This window comes from Onychomys torridus, chromosome 7, assembly GCF_903995425.1.
Source record: "Onychomys torridus chromosome 7, mOncTor1.1, whole genome shotgun sequence".
In the NCBI taxonomy this organism is placed as follows: Eukaryota; Metazoa; Chordata; class Mammalia; order Rodentia; family Cricetidae; genus Onychomys; species Onychomys torridus.
Window position 1 is genome coordinate 60,050,546 of NC_050449.1, and position 12,678 is coordinate 60,063,223.

General features: G+C 42.5%; 1 protein-coding gene across 11 annotated transcripts in view; it reads left to right on the forward strand.

The window, feature by feature from the left end:
* Herc1 (HECT and RLD domain containing E3 ubiquitin protein ligase family member 1) overlaps positions 1 to 12,678 on the forward strand; it is a 162,602-nt gene that overhangs the window by 134,740 nt on the left and 15,184 nt on the right. For all 11 annotated transcript variants that reach the window (XM_036192321.1, XM_036192314.1, XM_036192311.1 and 8 more), the window contains 10 exons: positions 283 to 576; positions 3,188 to 3,253; positions 3,426 to 3,551; positions 4,412 to 4,550; positions 5,760 to 5,941; positions 6,774 to 6,929; positions 7,946 to 8,068; positions 9,120 to 9,222; positions 11,392 to 11,561; positions 12,434 to 12,572. In XM_036192321.1, the coding sequence (XP_036048214.1) occupies positions 283 to 576; positions 3,188 to 3,253; positions 3,426 to 3,551; positions 4,412 to 4,550; positions 5,760 to 5,941; positions 6,774 to 6,929; positions 7,946 to 8,068; positions 9,120 to 9,222; positions 11,392 to 11,561; positions 12,434 to 12,572 (1,498 nt within the window). The remainder of the gene's footprint in view (positions 1 to 282; positions 577 to 3,187; positions 3,254 to 3,425; positions 3,552 to 4,411; positions 4,551 to 5,759; positions 5,942 to 6,773; positions 6,930 to 7,945; positions 8,069 to 9,119; positions 9,223 to 11,391; positions 11,562 to 12,433; positions 12,573 to 12,678) is intronic.

Genomic DNA, 12,678 nt, shown 5'->3' on the forward strand with positions numbered 1-12,678 from the left:
AATCAGGAAAAAATACACACACACACACACACACACACACAAGGGATATGAGTGGCAAAACCAAATAAAGTTCTTGTTTGGCTAATATTGTGCCAGCATAAGTTTCTTAGTTTTGATGAATATTGTATGATTATGTTATTTTATATATATTAGAGAAAATTGAGTGAAGAACATGTAGAATTCTCTTTAATAGCTCTATAAAGCTTTCATAACATAAGTTTATTCAGAATATCTGACATAGGCTCCTTAACATGTCATTCTTTTGTTTGTTTTTTTTCTTAGCCTCATGTGGTTTGTGGTGACCAGCTTGTTCACAGCCCCTACATGCAATGTCTGGCTTCCCTTGCTGTGGGGCTTCATCTGGATCAGCTGTTGTGTAGCCCTCCAGTGCCACCACACCATCAGAACTGCCTCCCTGACCCTGCATCCTGGAATCCTAATGAGTGGGCCTGGTTAGAATGCTTCTCAACCACAATCAAGGCTGCAGAAGCCCTGACCAATGGAGTACAGTTTCCAGAGTCATTTACTGTCCCAGATCTAGAGCCTGTTCCTGAGGATGAGCTCATACTCCTCATGGTAAGTGACGCATGAGCTGCTGTTATTTATAGTGGAGATTGCACCATGGCTGCTTGGCAGGCCACAGTTACTTTTCTGGCTTGATTAGCTAGTGACATGCCCTTATATTAAACGGGATATACTTTTTTTTCCTGTTGGTTGCCTATTCAAGTCTCTGGTGACAGAGCCTTTCTGAATCTGCTGACTCCATACATAGTTCCATACTTTTCTGTTATCTTCATCTGTAGGTGCTTTGTCAAGTGCCTTAAATCATACACATTTTTAGTTTTCTTCTGATCACTCAGATTTATACCACATAGAGATTCTGATTTACTCCACACTTTAAACATGCTAGTAATCAGCATCAAGTGAGAATGCAGAAGAATGTTCAGTGCCCTTTCTTTTTTACTGTATTTGATAGTGTTTAGCTGTATAAATGGTGATAAAGGTAAAATGCCAATATAGGAGGTGCAAGCCAGCACCTGACTTAACCTTAATTAAGGTTTATGTATGCTAATATTTGAACATAAAAGTGTAAATATAACAACAAATAATTGAGGAAAATTATCTGAATATATCATTTTTCAATCAAGAAATGTCTTCCATACTGTTGTGGGTGTTATACTCAGTGCATCTGCCTGACATGTACAGGGCCCTGAGTCTAGTCCCCAGCACCAGCACCACATACAGACAGTAGACTAGAGAGGAGTGAAACAGAGTAGGATAGACTAGAACAGAGTATAACGGGGTTTTTGAACACCATTTGGCCCTAATATCATCTTATAGATATGGGAACTATAGCCCCAAACAATGATGAGACTTACCCGCTAAACCAGACAAAGAATTTAGATAGGCAGTAGGTTGTTGTTTTTTGTGGTTTTTTGGTTTTTTTCTTTTTTTTTGGAGCTGAGGATTGAACCCAGGGCCTTGTGCTTGCTAGGTAAGCACTCTACCACTGAGCTAAATTCCCAACCCGGCAGTAGGTTTTGTACATGTATTTGCCCCCATAGGTGCTCAGTAAACATGAGCACCTTTTTTTTTTCCCTCTTTTTCTTAAACAGATCTTCTTTTTTATTTATTTTATTTTATGTGTATTCGTGTTTTTATTTATTTTATTTTATGTGTATTCGTGTTTTACCATGGGTATCGGGTCCCCTGGAATTGGAGTTCCAGACAGTTGTATGTAACACAAATTGTTAAAATGTTTTTTTAATTTAAAAAACCAAAACAAAACAAAAACCCGGGATCAGATATTGTGGTAAGTGCTGAAAGATCAGAGAGACAAGGAACCAAGCCACAGCCACCTCTTACCAACTCCTCAGCTTAAAAAAGCCTCAGCCGATAGGCCTCTAGCTGAAAGGGGTTCCTAGCCAAACAGATTCTAGTTCCTGTCTCCTCATGACTTACATACCTTTCTCTGCCTAGCCATTAAAAAGGTGTGTGTGCTTCCCAAGTACTGTGATTAAAGGTGTGTGCCACCACTGCCAGGCTCTGTTTCTCTCCTAGACTGAATCAATCTTGTGTAGTTCAGGGTGGCTTTGAACTCACAGAGATCTGCTGTGAATATTGCTCTGTATAAATAAAATGCTGTTTGATCAGTGGCCAGGCAGGCAGGAAGTATAGGCGGGAGAAGAGAGAAGAGAATTCTGGGAAGTGGAAGGCTGGGGCAGGAGATACTGCCAACTGCTGCCATGACAAGAAAGATGTAAGGTACTGGGTAAGCCACGAGCCACGTGGCAAAGTATAGATTTCTAGAAATGGGCTAAATATAAGAGTAAGAGCTAGACGATGGTAGGCCTGAGCTAATGGCCAAGCAGTTTAAATAATATAAATGTCTGTGTGTTTATTTTACAAGTGGGTTGTTGGACTAACAGGACTTGGCGGGTGAGAGAGATTTGTCCTGGCTGTGGGCCAGGCAGGAAAACTCTAACTACAGAGATCCAGATGGATCTCTGCCTCCCGAATGCTAGGATTAAAGATGTGTGCCACCACTGTCTAGCCTCTATGTTTAATCTAGTGGCTTGTTCTATTCTCTGATCTTCAGGCATTTTATTAGGGTACATAATATATTACCACAGTTGTGAGCTGCCATATGGGTACTAGGAATTGAGCCCCAGGTCCTCTGGAAGAGCAGCCAGTACTCTTAACCCCCAAGCCATCTCTCCAGCCCCAAATGGTTAGCATTGAACCAAGGCTACAATGATAGTGAAAACATGTATAATAAAAGTAAATATTAGGGGTTGGGGATTTAGTTCAGTGGTAGAGCGCTTGCCTAGCAAGCACAAGGCCCTGGGTTCGGTCCTCAGCTCTGGGGAAAAAAAAAAAAAAAGTAAATATTAGAAGGCAAAGTGCAAGTTTGATACTACAGTGACATTGGAGTTGCCGGATGGGCATATGCCTATAGCCCCAATTTCTTAGGAGGAAGAAGCAAGAGAATTTTGACCAAGAGTTTGAAGCCAGCTGACCTGAGCAACATAGCAAGACCCTGTCTTTTTAAAAAACAAAATAAGAACAACTATTCTTGACTTGTCCTAATATCACCATGTTCTTTAAAGGAAGCTTTATCTGTAGTCAGGAGCAGATTAAATCCTGACAAGGGATCGTTGATTGTGATGTGTACTCTGTCTTGCAGGATAACAGCAAGTGGATCAATGGCATGGATGAACAAATTATGTCTTGGGCAACTTCCAGGCCTGAGGTCAGTAAAGATAAGATTACTATGTGGAGGGTTTCAGTCAGTCTTTCAATTGTAAATGCACATGTTTCTGTGTCCTTCTGTTTCCTGTAGTGGTTGGCACATGCTTGTGTTCAGTATGTATTTGTTTGAGCAACTGGGTGATCCTAACTTTATGTGCCTGTGGGTTTTCTAGGACTGGCACCTGGGAGGTAAATGTGATGTCTACTTATGGGGTGCTGGCAGGCATGGACAGTTGGCCGAAGCTGGAAGAAATGTAATGGTACCAGCCACTGCTCCTTCATTCTCACAGGCCCAGCAGGTAACTAGTAGAGTAAAGACTAGGGAAGAAATGTGGGAATTCCAGTTGCTGTCTGGAATTTACTTTGGGTTGAAGCTTGTCAGTTTCATAGTCCATTGTGGTGAATCATTAAAGAACCTCGTTTTATCTGTGGCCTCCAAATGAAAGCTTGCTAAGGTTTTATTGTACTCAAGACATTTTATTAAGAAGTTTCTAAATTGTTCTTGCCTCCAAGTATAGTGAATTAATATCACAATGTGTTAGGCCAGTGCAGTGTATATTTGTGGAAGCTGAGCTAATCTTAATCACTGTTCTCTTTGGACACTTGAACTACCTGGAACCTTTAGCCAGACTTTATGGATACTCCTCTCTCCGTCTAATAGTCAGGGTCCTATGTCCCAAACTGTCCTTGAGGTTCTCATTTCACTATGCTCTCCTGCCTAAGCTGCCCTAGAATTCACTGTTCTCTCCTGTTTGCGTCCTCCCCAGTTTCGGCCTCTTCTACACCAGGCTTTAATAGTTCTCGGTCACCTTCCCTCGTTCTTCTCTTACCTGTGTTGTTTAGTTAGTTTAGTTAGCTGAGATCTCATAAATTATCTCAGATGGGCCTCAGATGGGCCTTGATTGTTATCAGAAGTGTAATAATCAAAGGTTTTAAGGAAGCCACAGGTAAGCCAGCTTTAGTGCAAAGGAGAAAAGAACTGGTAGAGATATCCTCAGGTACAAGGATCACCTAAAATGTCTGAAGTTAGAGATTAACAGTAAGGGTAATGGGGGAGGTAATGTTTACTCTTAGATAATTTCATGCATGTACACTTTATATCTTGATCATATTCGACCCAAATAAAGCTAATGGTTTTTTATCCTGTGTTTTATACTAGGTTATATGTGGTCAGAACTGTACCTTTGTCATCCAGGCCAATGGCACAGTGTTGGCTTGTGGGGAAGGAAGCTATGGCAGATTAGGGCAAGGAAATTCAGATGACCTTCATGTACTGACTGTTATTTCAGCCCTGCAAGGTGAGGATACCTTGCATTTAAAATGGTTAGAAACTGTGACCTGACTATGTGCACCTGCTGGAACTCTTGTCTACTTGGTGAACCCGTGGGGCTTGCTTATGTTTGGGTTCTAGTTAGGGAATGCATACAGCCTAGATTTCCACGTCTCAAACTGATTCACAAGTAGGAGTGCCAGAATCCAGCAGCATGTATATATTTGAGACCCAAGGAAAACAAATTATTTCAAAATTGTAAACAAATTCTTTAACATTGTTAAACTTTAACAAGGGAGTCATGTGTGTGTTTCATTAACATAAAAACCAGTCTACATGAAAATCTCCAGCTGTGCTACAGAGTTTAAAGGGCATTTCTGGCACAGCTCTGTGTGATTTGAGAAAGAATGCCTCAAGACAAACAACTACAGGGTCCCATAGATCCCAAAGCTTACAATAAGGGCTAGCCAACCTTTGAACATGTGACATGATGTCATCTGCAAATGGGTTAGGCTGCATCCATAGCCATGTCTGTTCCATGGAGAACAGAGAGGACTCTAAGGAAATGCTTCTACTTAAGACATACCAGTGAGCTCACAGGAACTTCCTGCAGACCTGGATGGTAGGAGTGCTGCAGTGTAGATAGGAACATAGTTTGGGTTCCTACCTGTTCTTTCTAGTCCCTGGCTCTACATAACTACTACACCACTTTGCAACTCAGTCTCTGCAACTACAGAAAATGGGGATGTTGGTGTCTGCCCCTAGATCTGTGTGAACGGAGACATGAGACAGTCCTTTGAAAGTGTTCATAGGAGTGGCTAGAGCACCATCACCCTTAGTGGCCATGACAGCTGTCCTTATCCTCCCTCATCTTTATCAGTTTGTGTGACTGCTCCCAGTTTTCACAGGTTGTGTCTGTAAATTTGATTTTTTTTTTTTTTTTAGGTTTTTCGAGACAGGGTTATTCTGTGTAGCTTTGTGCCTTTCCAGGAACTCGCTTTTTAGAGACCAGGCTGGCCTGGAACTCACAGAGATCCGCCTGCCTCTGCCTCCCGAGTGCTGGGATTAAAGGCGTGTACCACCACCGCCCAATATAAATTTGCCCGATTTAAAGATTTAAAAAGTTTGTTATTCCACAGTACCATTTGGGGGCTTTTCAAATCTTAGGGCATTCTATAGCAGCTGCAAGAATAATGTTTTACCATTTCACAACTCTTGTATTTCTGTTATCCTCTAGGCTTTGTGGTGACTCAGCTGGTGACTTCCTGCGGGTCTGATGGGCACTCAATGGCCCTGACAGAAAGTGGGGAGGTCTTCAGCTGGGGAGACGGAGACTACGGCAAACTTGGCCATGGGAACAGCGACAGACAGCGGCGGCCAAGGCAGATCGAGGCCTTACAAGGGGAAGAAGTGGTGCAGGTCAGGCCTGGGGTGGATACATTTGCCTTTGAATGTAGATACGGAGTTGTTAAATAGCATTCTGAAGTTTAGCAAGGAGAAATAAGTATGAAAACAGATTCCGTGAGAGGTATAAGAGATCCACTATTTTTGGTTATACAGGCTCATTATTGAGCTTTTCAGGAATTAAATAGATTTTAATGTTAGAATGTACTTAACTTTTCCAAGCCATCTAACTTGGTCCAGGATACAATGCTGCAAGGGTCTTGGGAAAACACCACAGGATTAGGTCCTACCTTACAGTTCTTGGGTAGGTAGAGGGGAAGCCTTATTTAACCCCATCCTTTTTTTTTTCTTTTTTTGGTTTTTTGAGACAGGGTTTCTCTGTAGCTTTGGAGCCTGTCCTGGACTAGCTGTGTAGACCAGGCTGGCCTCGAACTCATAGAGATCCACCTGCCTCTGCCTCCAGAGTGCTGGGATTACCGGCATGCGCCGCCACCACCCGGCAACTCCATCCTTTTTGTTGCAAAGGGATGTACGTGTCTGTCAGATCAGCCAGTGATCTAAGATAATGTTGAAAGATTACATAGCACCCCGAGTTTGCTATAAACTTTTCCACTCATTATCTCCTTTAGACTAGGTCAGTGTACACAGCCACAAGTATTGACAGTTATTCCCGAGACTACTTGGTTTTCCTGAACCTGCTGAGGCAGACCAGAAGGGCTGTATGGACAGGTAGACTGCCTGATCGTCACTTGTAGGCCAAATGTAGAGCTGCATTCATAACCGAAACTGACTGGTTTCCTTCCTAGATTTTCTTCTTACAAACCTTTTTCTCCTTGGTTCTGTCCAGATGTCTTGTGGCTTCAAGCATTCGGCAGTAGTAACAGCAGATGGCAAGCTCTTCACCTTTGGGAATGGTGACTATGGTCGTCTGGGTCTTGGAAACACCTCTAACAAAAAACTTCCAGAGAGAGTGACTGCACTGGAGGGCCATCAGATTGGACAGGCATGCACAAGTCAATACAATGCTCTCGTGATAGTAATTTTTCTCACCTCTTCTGTTCGCACTTAGATATTTTCTGTCAGAAAGGCCAGAGTCCCTAGTTGCATTTAAAGTCTGTACATTTTGTGTGACATATGTTATAATTTTTTATGATTTTTTTTCTCAATGTGAAAAATTTACAGCTTTTGGATCCTAATTTTTGGATGTGACTGTTTAAAAAACACTGCCCATAAAGTACTACTGCAACTTGCTATAAAGTCTTTTCAAAAGCTGGGTGTGATGACACACACCTGTGATGCCAGCATTTGAAAGGCCGAAACAGGAGGATGAAAAGTTCAAGCAAAGCCGAGGTTATGTGTCATAACTCATCTCAAACAAACAAGCAAACAGCAGCAGCAACAAAACTGCCTTTACACAGTGCAGCTTTGCTGTTGCTGCTGTGTGGTGGCATTGAGTTGGATGGCTGAATTTTTCCCTCTGTGCATACACACATTGAAAGTGTCTCTCGATTGTGGGTGAGATATCTTGACTTCTCCTGTTTCCTTGCCAAGACAGCCTGTGGAGTCAGGGAATATTTCTTAGTTACATGCACCTTTTTTTTTTTTTTGTTTCTGAGACAGGGTTTCTCTGTGTAACAGCCCTGGCTGTCCTGGAACTCACTCTGTAGCCCAGGCTGGCCTCAAACTCACAGAAATCCACCTGCCTCTGCCTCCCGAGTACTGGAATTAAAGGCATGCGCCACTGCCCGATTATATGTACTTTTTCCCTGCCTTTTGTACTTTTATGTTCTTAGTTAGCTACAGATGCTTGAAGGACTTTACTTTGAAGAAAAGCGTTCTTTAAGTATCTTGGGAATTCTAGTTAATGTGTTTAGCTTAACATTTGGATCAGTTACCAAAACTAGTAAGAATCTTGGAAAACAACACATGGAATTTTCAGTCAAGAAGAAAAAGTTCTGGAAGCAGAGTTTGTGTTCAGGCAAGATGATGTGCTCATTGAATACTCTGCTGTTTCTCCAGGTGGCCTGTGGGCTGAACCACACCTTGGCAGTGTCAGCAGATGGCTCCATGGTGTGGGCATTTGGAGATGGAGACTATGGAAAACTGGGCTTAGGAAATTCCACTGCAAAATCTTCCCCTCAGGTCAGTTACTGCCTTGAACCTCAGTTTTAATACAATAGTAATTAGGTTTCACTTTTATCAGTACCTCTTTTAAATTGGAAGTGCTTTAGCCTGAAGATTTTTGTAATTTGTAATGTTTAAGGCCTTCAGTTGCTTATTCTCAAATGTCCAACAATCTAGATCTTGGCTTGTAAATAAGCCATTACTAACGTAAAATGGATGTAAACATTCTGCAAGGATAAGCCTCTGTGTCTGCAGACAGGCTGAGTGCTGAGGGACTCTGTCCCATATAAAGAGGAAACCAGACTGCCAGGGTCCTTAGGGAGAGATCCATTGGCAAATTTTTACAGCTCTGCCTGCAGCTACTATGTCAGCTCATTACCATTAAATTGTGCATCTTTCCAATACACACACACACATATATAAGAAATGAGTGCATAGAAAATAAACTAGGAATAGTTATTCTCATTAGGTTTCTTGGTTCTACAGACCTTCTGTGCAGCTTTGTTATGTGGGCTTTCTGTACATAGTGGTCTTTCCTTACATATTTAATAAAGCATCATGACATCATTTCCAACTTTGTTTTCAAGTTCAGTTTGCTATCACATATAGCCTGTGGCATGTTAATAGTCGCTCTGAAGAATGTTCAAATAGGGATGCAGAGAAGCAGAAAACTTCCTTCCTGGGGAATGTGTTTATCACTTGGGAAAAGGAAAGCAAACTGACAGGTAGCTGTTTGTGGTCTCTCAGGTTCTTGCAGTGTTCTTTAAAAGGTTGTGGTTTTCTTTGGTTTCTGTTCCTCAGTGGAATGCTTCAACTTCACATGAGTCACTGAGAATGGTAGCCACACTTCCCAGCCTCTGCACACTTTCTCTCCACACACTCAGATACCACCTAGAGCAGTAGCAGAAAATAATCTTTAGGATTATGACTTAGGTAAAACAAGTCAGTGACAATTGGCCTTTTTATTGGAGATGCTGCTTGATGTTATAAATGCCGGTAGGAAAACTCATGAGTTTTGTTTTGTTTTGTTCTTGCTTCTGAGCACATCCCTTATACTTTTATTTCACAGAAAGTTGATATCCTTTGTGGAATTGGAATTAAAAAGGTTGCTTGTGGAACTCAGTTCTCTGTGGCTTTGACCAAGGATGGCCATGTGTATACTTTTGGTCAAGGTAAGGTATCTTCTAGCTATGCTGTCTTCTATACATGTACATTATAACATGTACATTATAGAAACGTTGGCCTTCTAGGTTTGCAGTGTTCTGCGTGGTCTTTACCACGTGACCCTTGTTCTCTTGCTACTTTCTGCTCCTATTTGATGAATTTTGTTTCAAGGACAAACTCCCTCCATTAAAGCTCATGTGAGAGCCTTCACTCTTGCTAGAGGAATCCCTGCCGAGAGCTCTCCCTCCTCCTTTCTGCTGCTATCAGGGTAGAGAGACTGAGAGATGTGTGAGGATGGGGTGAGAGAGGAAGAAGTAAACTAGGACTGTTTGCTAGTCTTGGGAGAACACTGAGTCCTCTGTAAGGCTCGAGCCGTCTTAGGGAAGGAACTTAGCTTAGTCCTTGCGTTAGCTCGCTGTGTCATCAGGATGGTACAGCACCTCACAGAATGGGAGAAAGATGGTTCTGTTTCCTGGTTTCAGAGTTTCAGTCTGTAGTTCTGTGGTTCTCTCAGGAGAAGAGAATGGTAGAACAAAGCTATTCACCTCATGGTAGATATGAGGCAGAGAGAGAGAGAGAAGGAGGGGAGGGGAGGAGAGGGGAGGGGGAAACAGCTGGGGGACAAGATTTATCCTTCAGACACATTCCTCCAGGCTGGCAAGATAGCTCCATGTGTAAAGGCACTTGCTGACAAAAAGAAATAATTGTCCTCTGACCTTTACATACATAGTATGGCATGTGTGTGTGCACACAGGAGGAAGAGAGAAGCAGCAGCAGCAGCAAATAAGGGGCTGAAAAGATGGCTCAATGGCTAATAGCACTTGCTGTTGTTATAAAAGGCCTGACTTTGGTTCCAAGAACGCACATCATGTGGGTCACAACCATCTCTAACTCTAATTCCAGGGGATTCAACAACCTCTAGTCTCCATGGGCACTAGGCATGCATGCAGGCACTCACACATATACATAAAATAAAAATAAATATTTTACTTGAATAAATAAATGTTAAACGAAGAAGAAAGATATGCCTCCTATTACCACTTCTTCCAACCAGGTCCCACCTCTTGGTGGAAGAATCATTGATGAAGTTAGCGTCTTCTCAATAGCACTATTGGTATGAGACCACAGCTTCAACACACATGAAACTTTGGGACCACTTCATATCCAAATCGTAACCACCATTTGGGACCTTCTCTTCTAGATATATGTGTGAAGATATCCAACAGGCTATTGGGAATTTGTATCTGGGACTCCAGAGAGATTGGGTGTACAGATCTAGGTTAGGGCATTGATTACATAAGGCAGTAGGTACAACTTTAGTCATAGGATTTAAGAAGCCCAGAAGAAGATGCAGAGTGAAGTCTAGAGTAGAATTCTAGGGAATGCTGGGGCAGTTGGTTTTTTGGTTTTTGGTTTTTGGTTTTTTTGTTGTTGTTTTTTAAGGCAGGGTTTCTCTGTAGTTTTGGTGCCTGTCCTGAATCTCTCTCTGTAGACCAGACTGGCCTTGAACTCACAAAGATCCACCTGCCTCTGCCTCCCGAGTGCTGGAATTAAAGGCGTGTGCCACCACCACCCGGCGGGGCAGTTGGTTTAGAATAGTGAATTGGTGAGTGTAGTGAAGAGTCTGGGGAACTGGGAACTCAGGCCATAATATCAGATAGCTATGTGTCATTCCCATGGAGCAGAGCCTGAGAGACCACTGCAGCAAGCAGGCAGGAGCCAGCTTACGGTTTAGAGGAACAGTTTTAGGGCAGCTGTGCCAGTGGAAGTCAGATGGCAGATGCCATGCCTAATGGGCCTATGGGATGGTGAGCAGCAGGGGTCGGGGGTAGAAATTTGAGGCTAAAACTCGTTTAATGGCATCGTTTTTAAGAACACAAGAAACTTGAAGGCCTTGTTGAACATGTGCCGGTCCTTTTAATATGAGAGAATTGAAAAGGCTCTTGGCTTGAAATACTGACTGTGGTTTTCATTTGTTTTTATAAATAAAAAGACTAACATTTCATATAGGAATGCCTCAACCTTATTATTTAAAGTGGTATATTTTGCTGGCATAGCACGTTTTGCTCCAGTGAGTAATATACATCATTGACATTCTAACACAAGGAGTTAATGACCTGCTTTAAAAAACGCAGACTTCAAGGTGCCATCGTAAACTTCCTCTTGCTATCTTTCAGACCGCTTGATAGGCTTACCTGAGGGCCGTGCCCGCAATCACAACCGACCCCAGCAAATCCCTGTCCTAGCTGGAGTGGTCATTGAAGACGTGGCAGTAGGAGCTGAACACACTCTTGCTTTGGCATCAACTGGAGATGTTTATGCCTGGGGGAGCAATTCAGAAGGGCAGGTAAATGTCATGTTTGCTGCTCTTTTGTGCCTTAGAAATCTGACACTGTTGCTTATTTACAAGAATACCTTTATAGTTTATAATAATTGTGTCCAGAGAATCCTTGGCTTGTGCAGGAAATCTTGCCATCCCCAGTAGTCACAGTAGTAAATGCAGGGATAGAAATGAAGAGGATATGAAAAGTCTGCAGGTTTTGTGCTTGGTCCCTCTGTGTATCTGTGTATGGAGACGTCTGAGATAGATGCTTCTATTGAGGTTTTCAGTCCATGTGCAGAGCCATCTTTGCCTCCTCCCATAATCTTAGATATGATTGCCCATAGAATCAAATACCCTGATATTCATAGTAACCTTAGTGAGCATTTGTATTCTCATAACTACATTAGCAGACCAGGAAGTTGCTCATCTTTGTGGTTGCTCTGGTCTTGAAGAGAGGAGAATTAATGGTGAAGTGACTTTTGGGAATTCCCTCGCTAGGCGTTGACAAGATCTTCCCCACTGATGTTGAACACTTAGCTGCTGCTAAGAACAGAGGCCTGGGGTCCATGCATATTTATATCTGTACTATAACACAGAAGCCAGTGTGTTTAAAGTAAGAGCTCTATAGAGCCTTCTCTTCTCACTTTCCAAGAACTCCTACCCTTTTCAGAAGTGGAGTCCAAGAGTGACCAGTTATTAAGACTGATCTGTAAGTTTGAACTGGCTCTGTCGCCTCTTGTTTTTAGGAGACAGTCTAAACTGTTAGAACTCTGTGATAGAGAAACAAATCAGAATTTATTTCATTATTGATGTTGGTGTATGACACAGATGTTAACAGATTATATCTGCTTGACTTCTGTCTCTTCAACCTTTGTGCATTTGTTTTTTATTCTTAGCTTGGCCTAGGCCATACCAACCATGTTCGAGAACCGACCCTGGTAACCGTTCTGCAAGGGAAAAACATCCGTCAGATCTCAGCTGGCCGTTGTCACAGTGCCGCATGGACAGCACCACCTGTCCCACCAAGAGCACCAGGTGAGAGGCAGACCATTTGCCCTCCTCCAGCTGCTCTTTCACCAGTGCCTGATACACTGTCTGCTTGTAGTTGGGAGGGCACCCAGCATCTATCTGAAACTGTCAA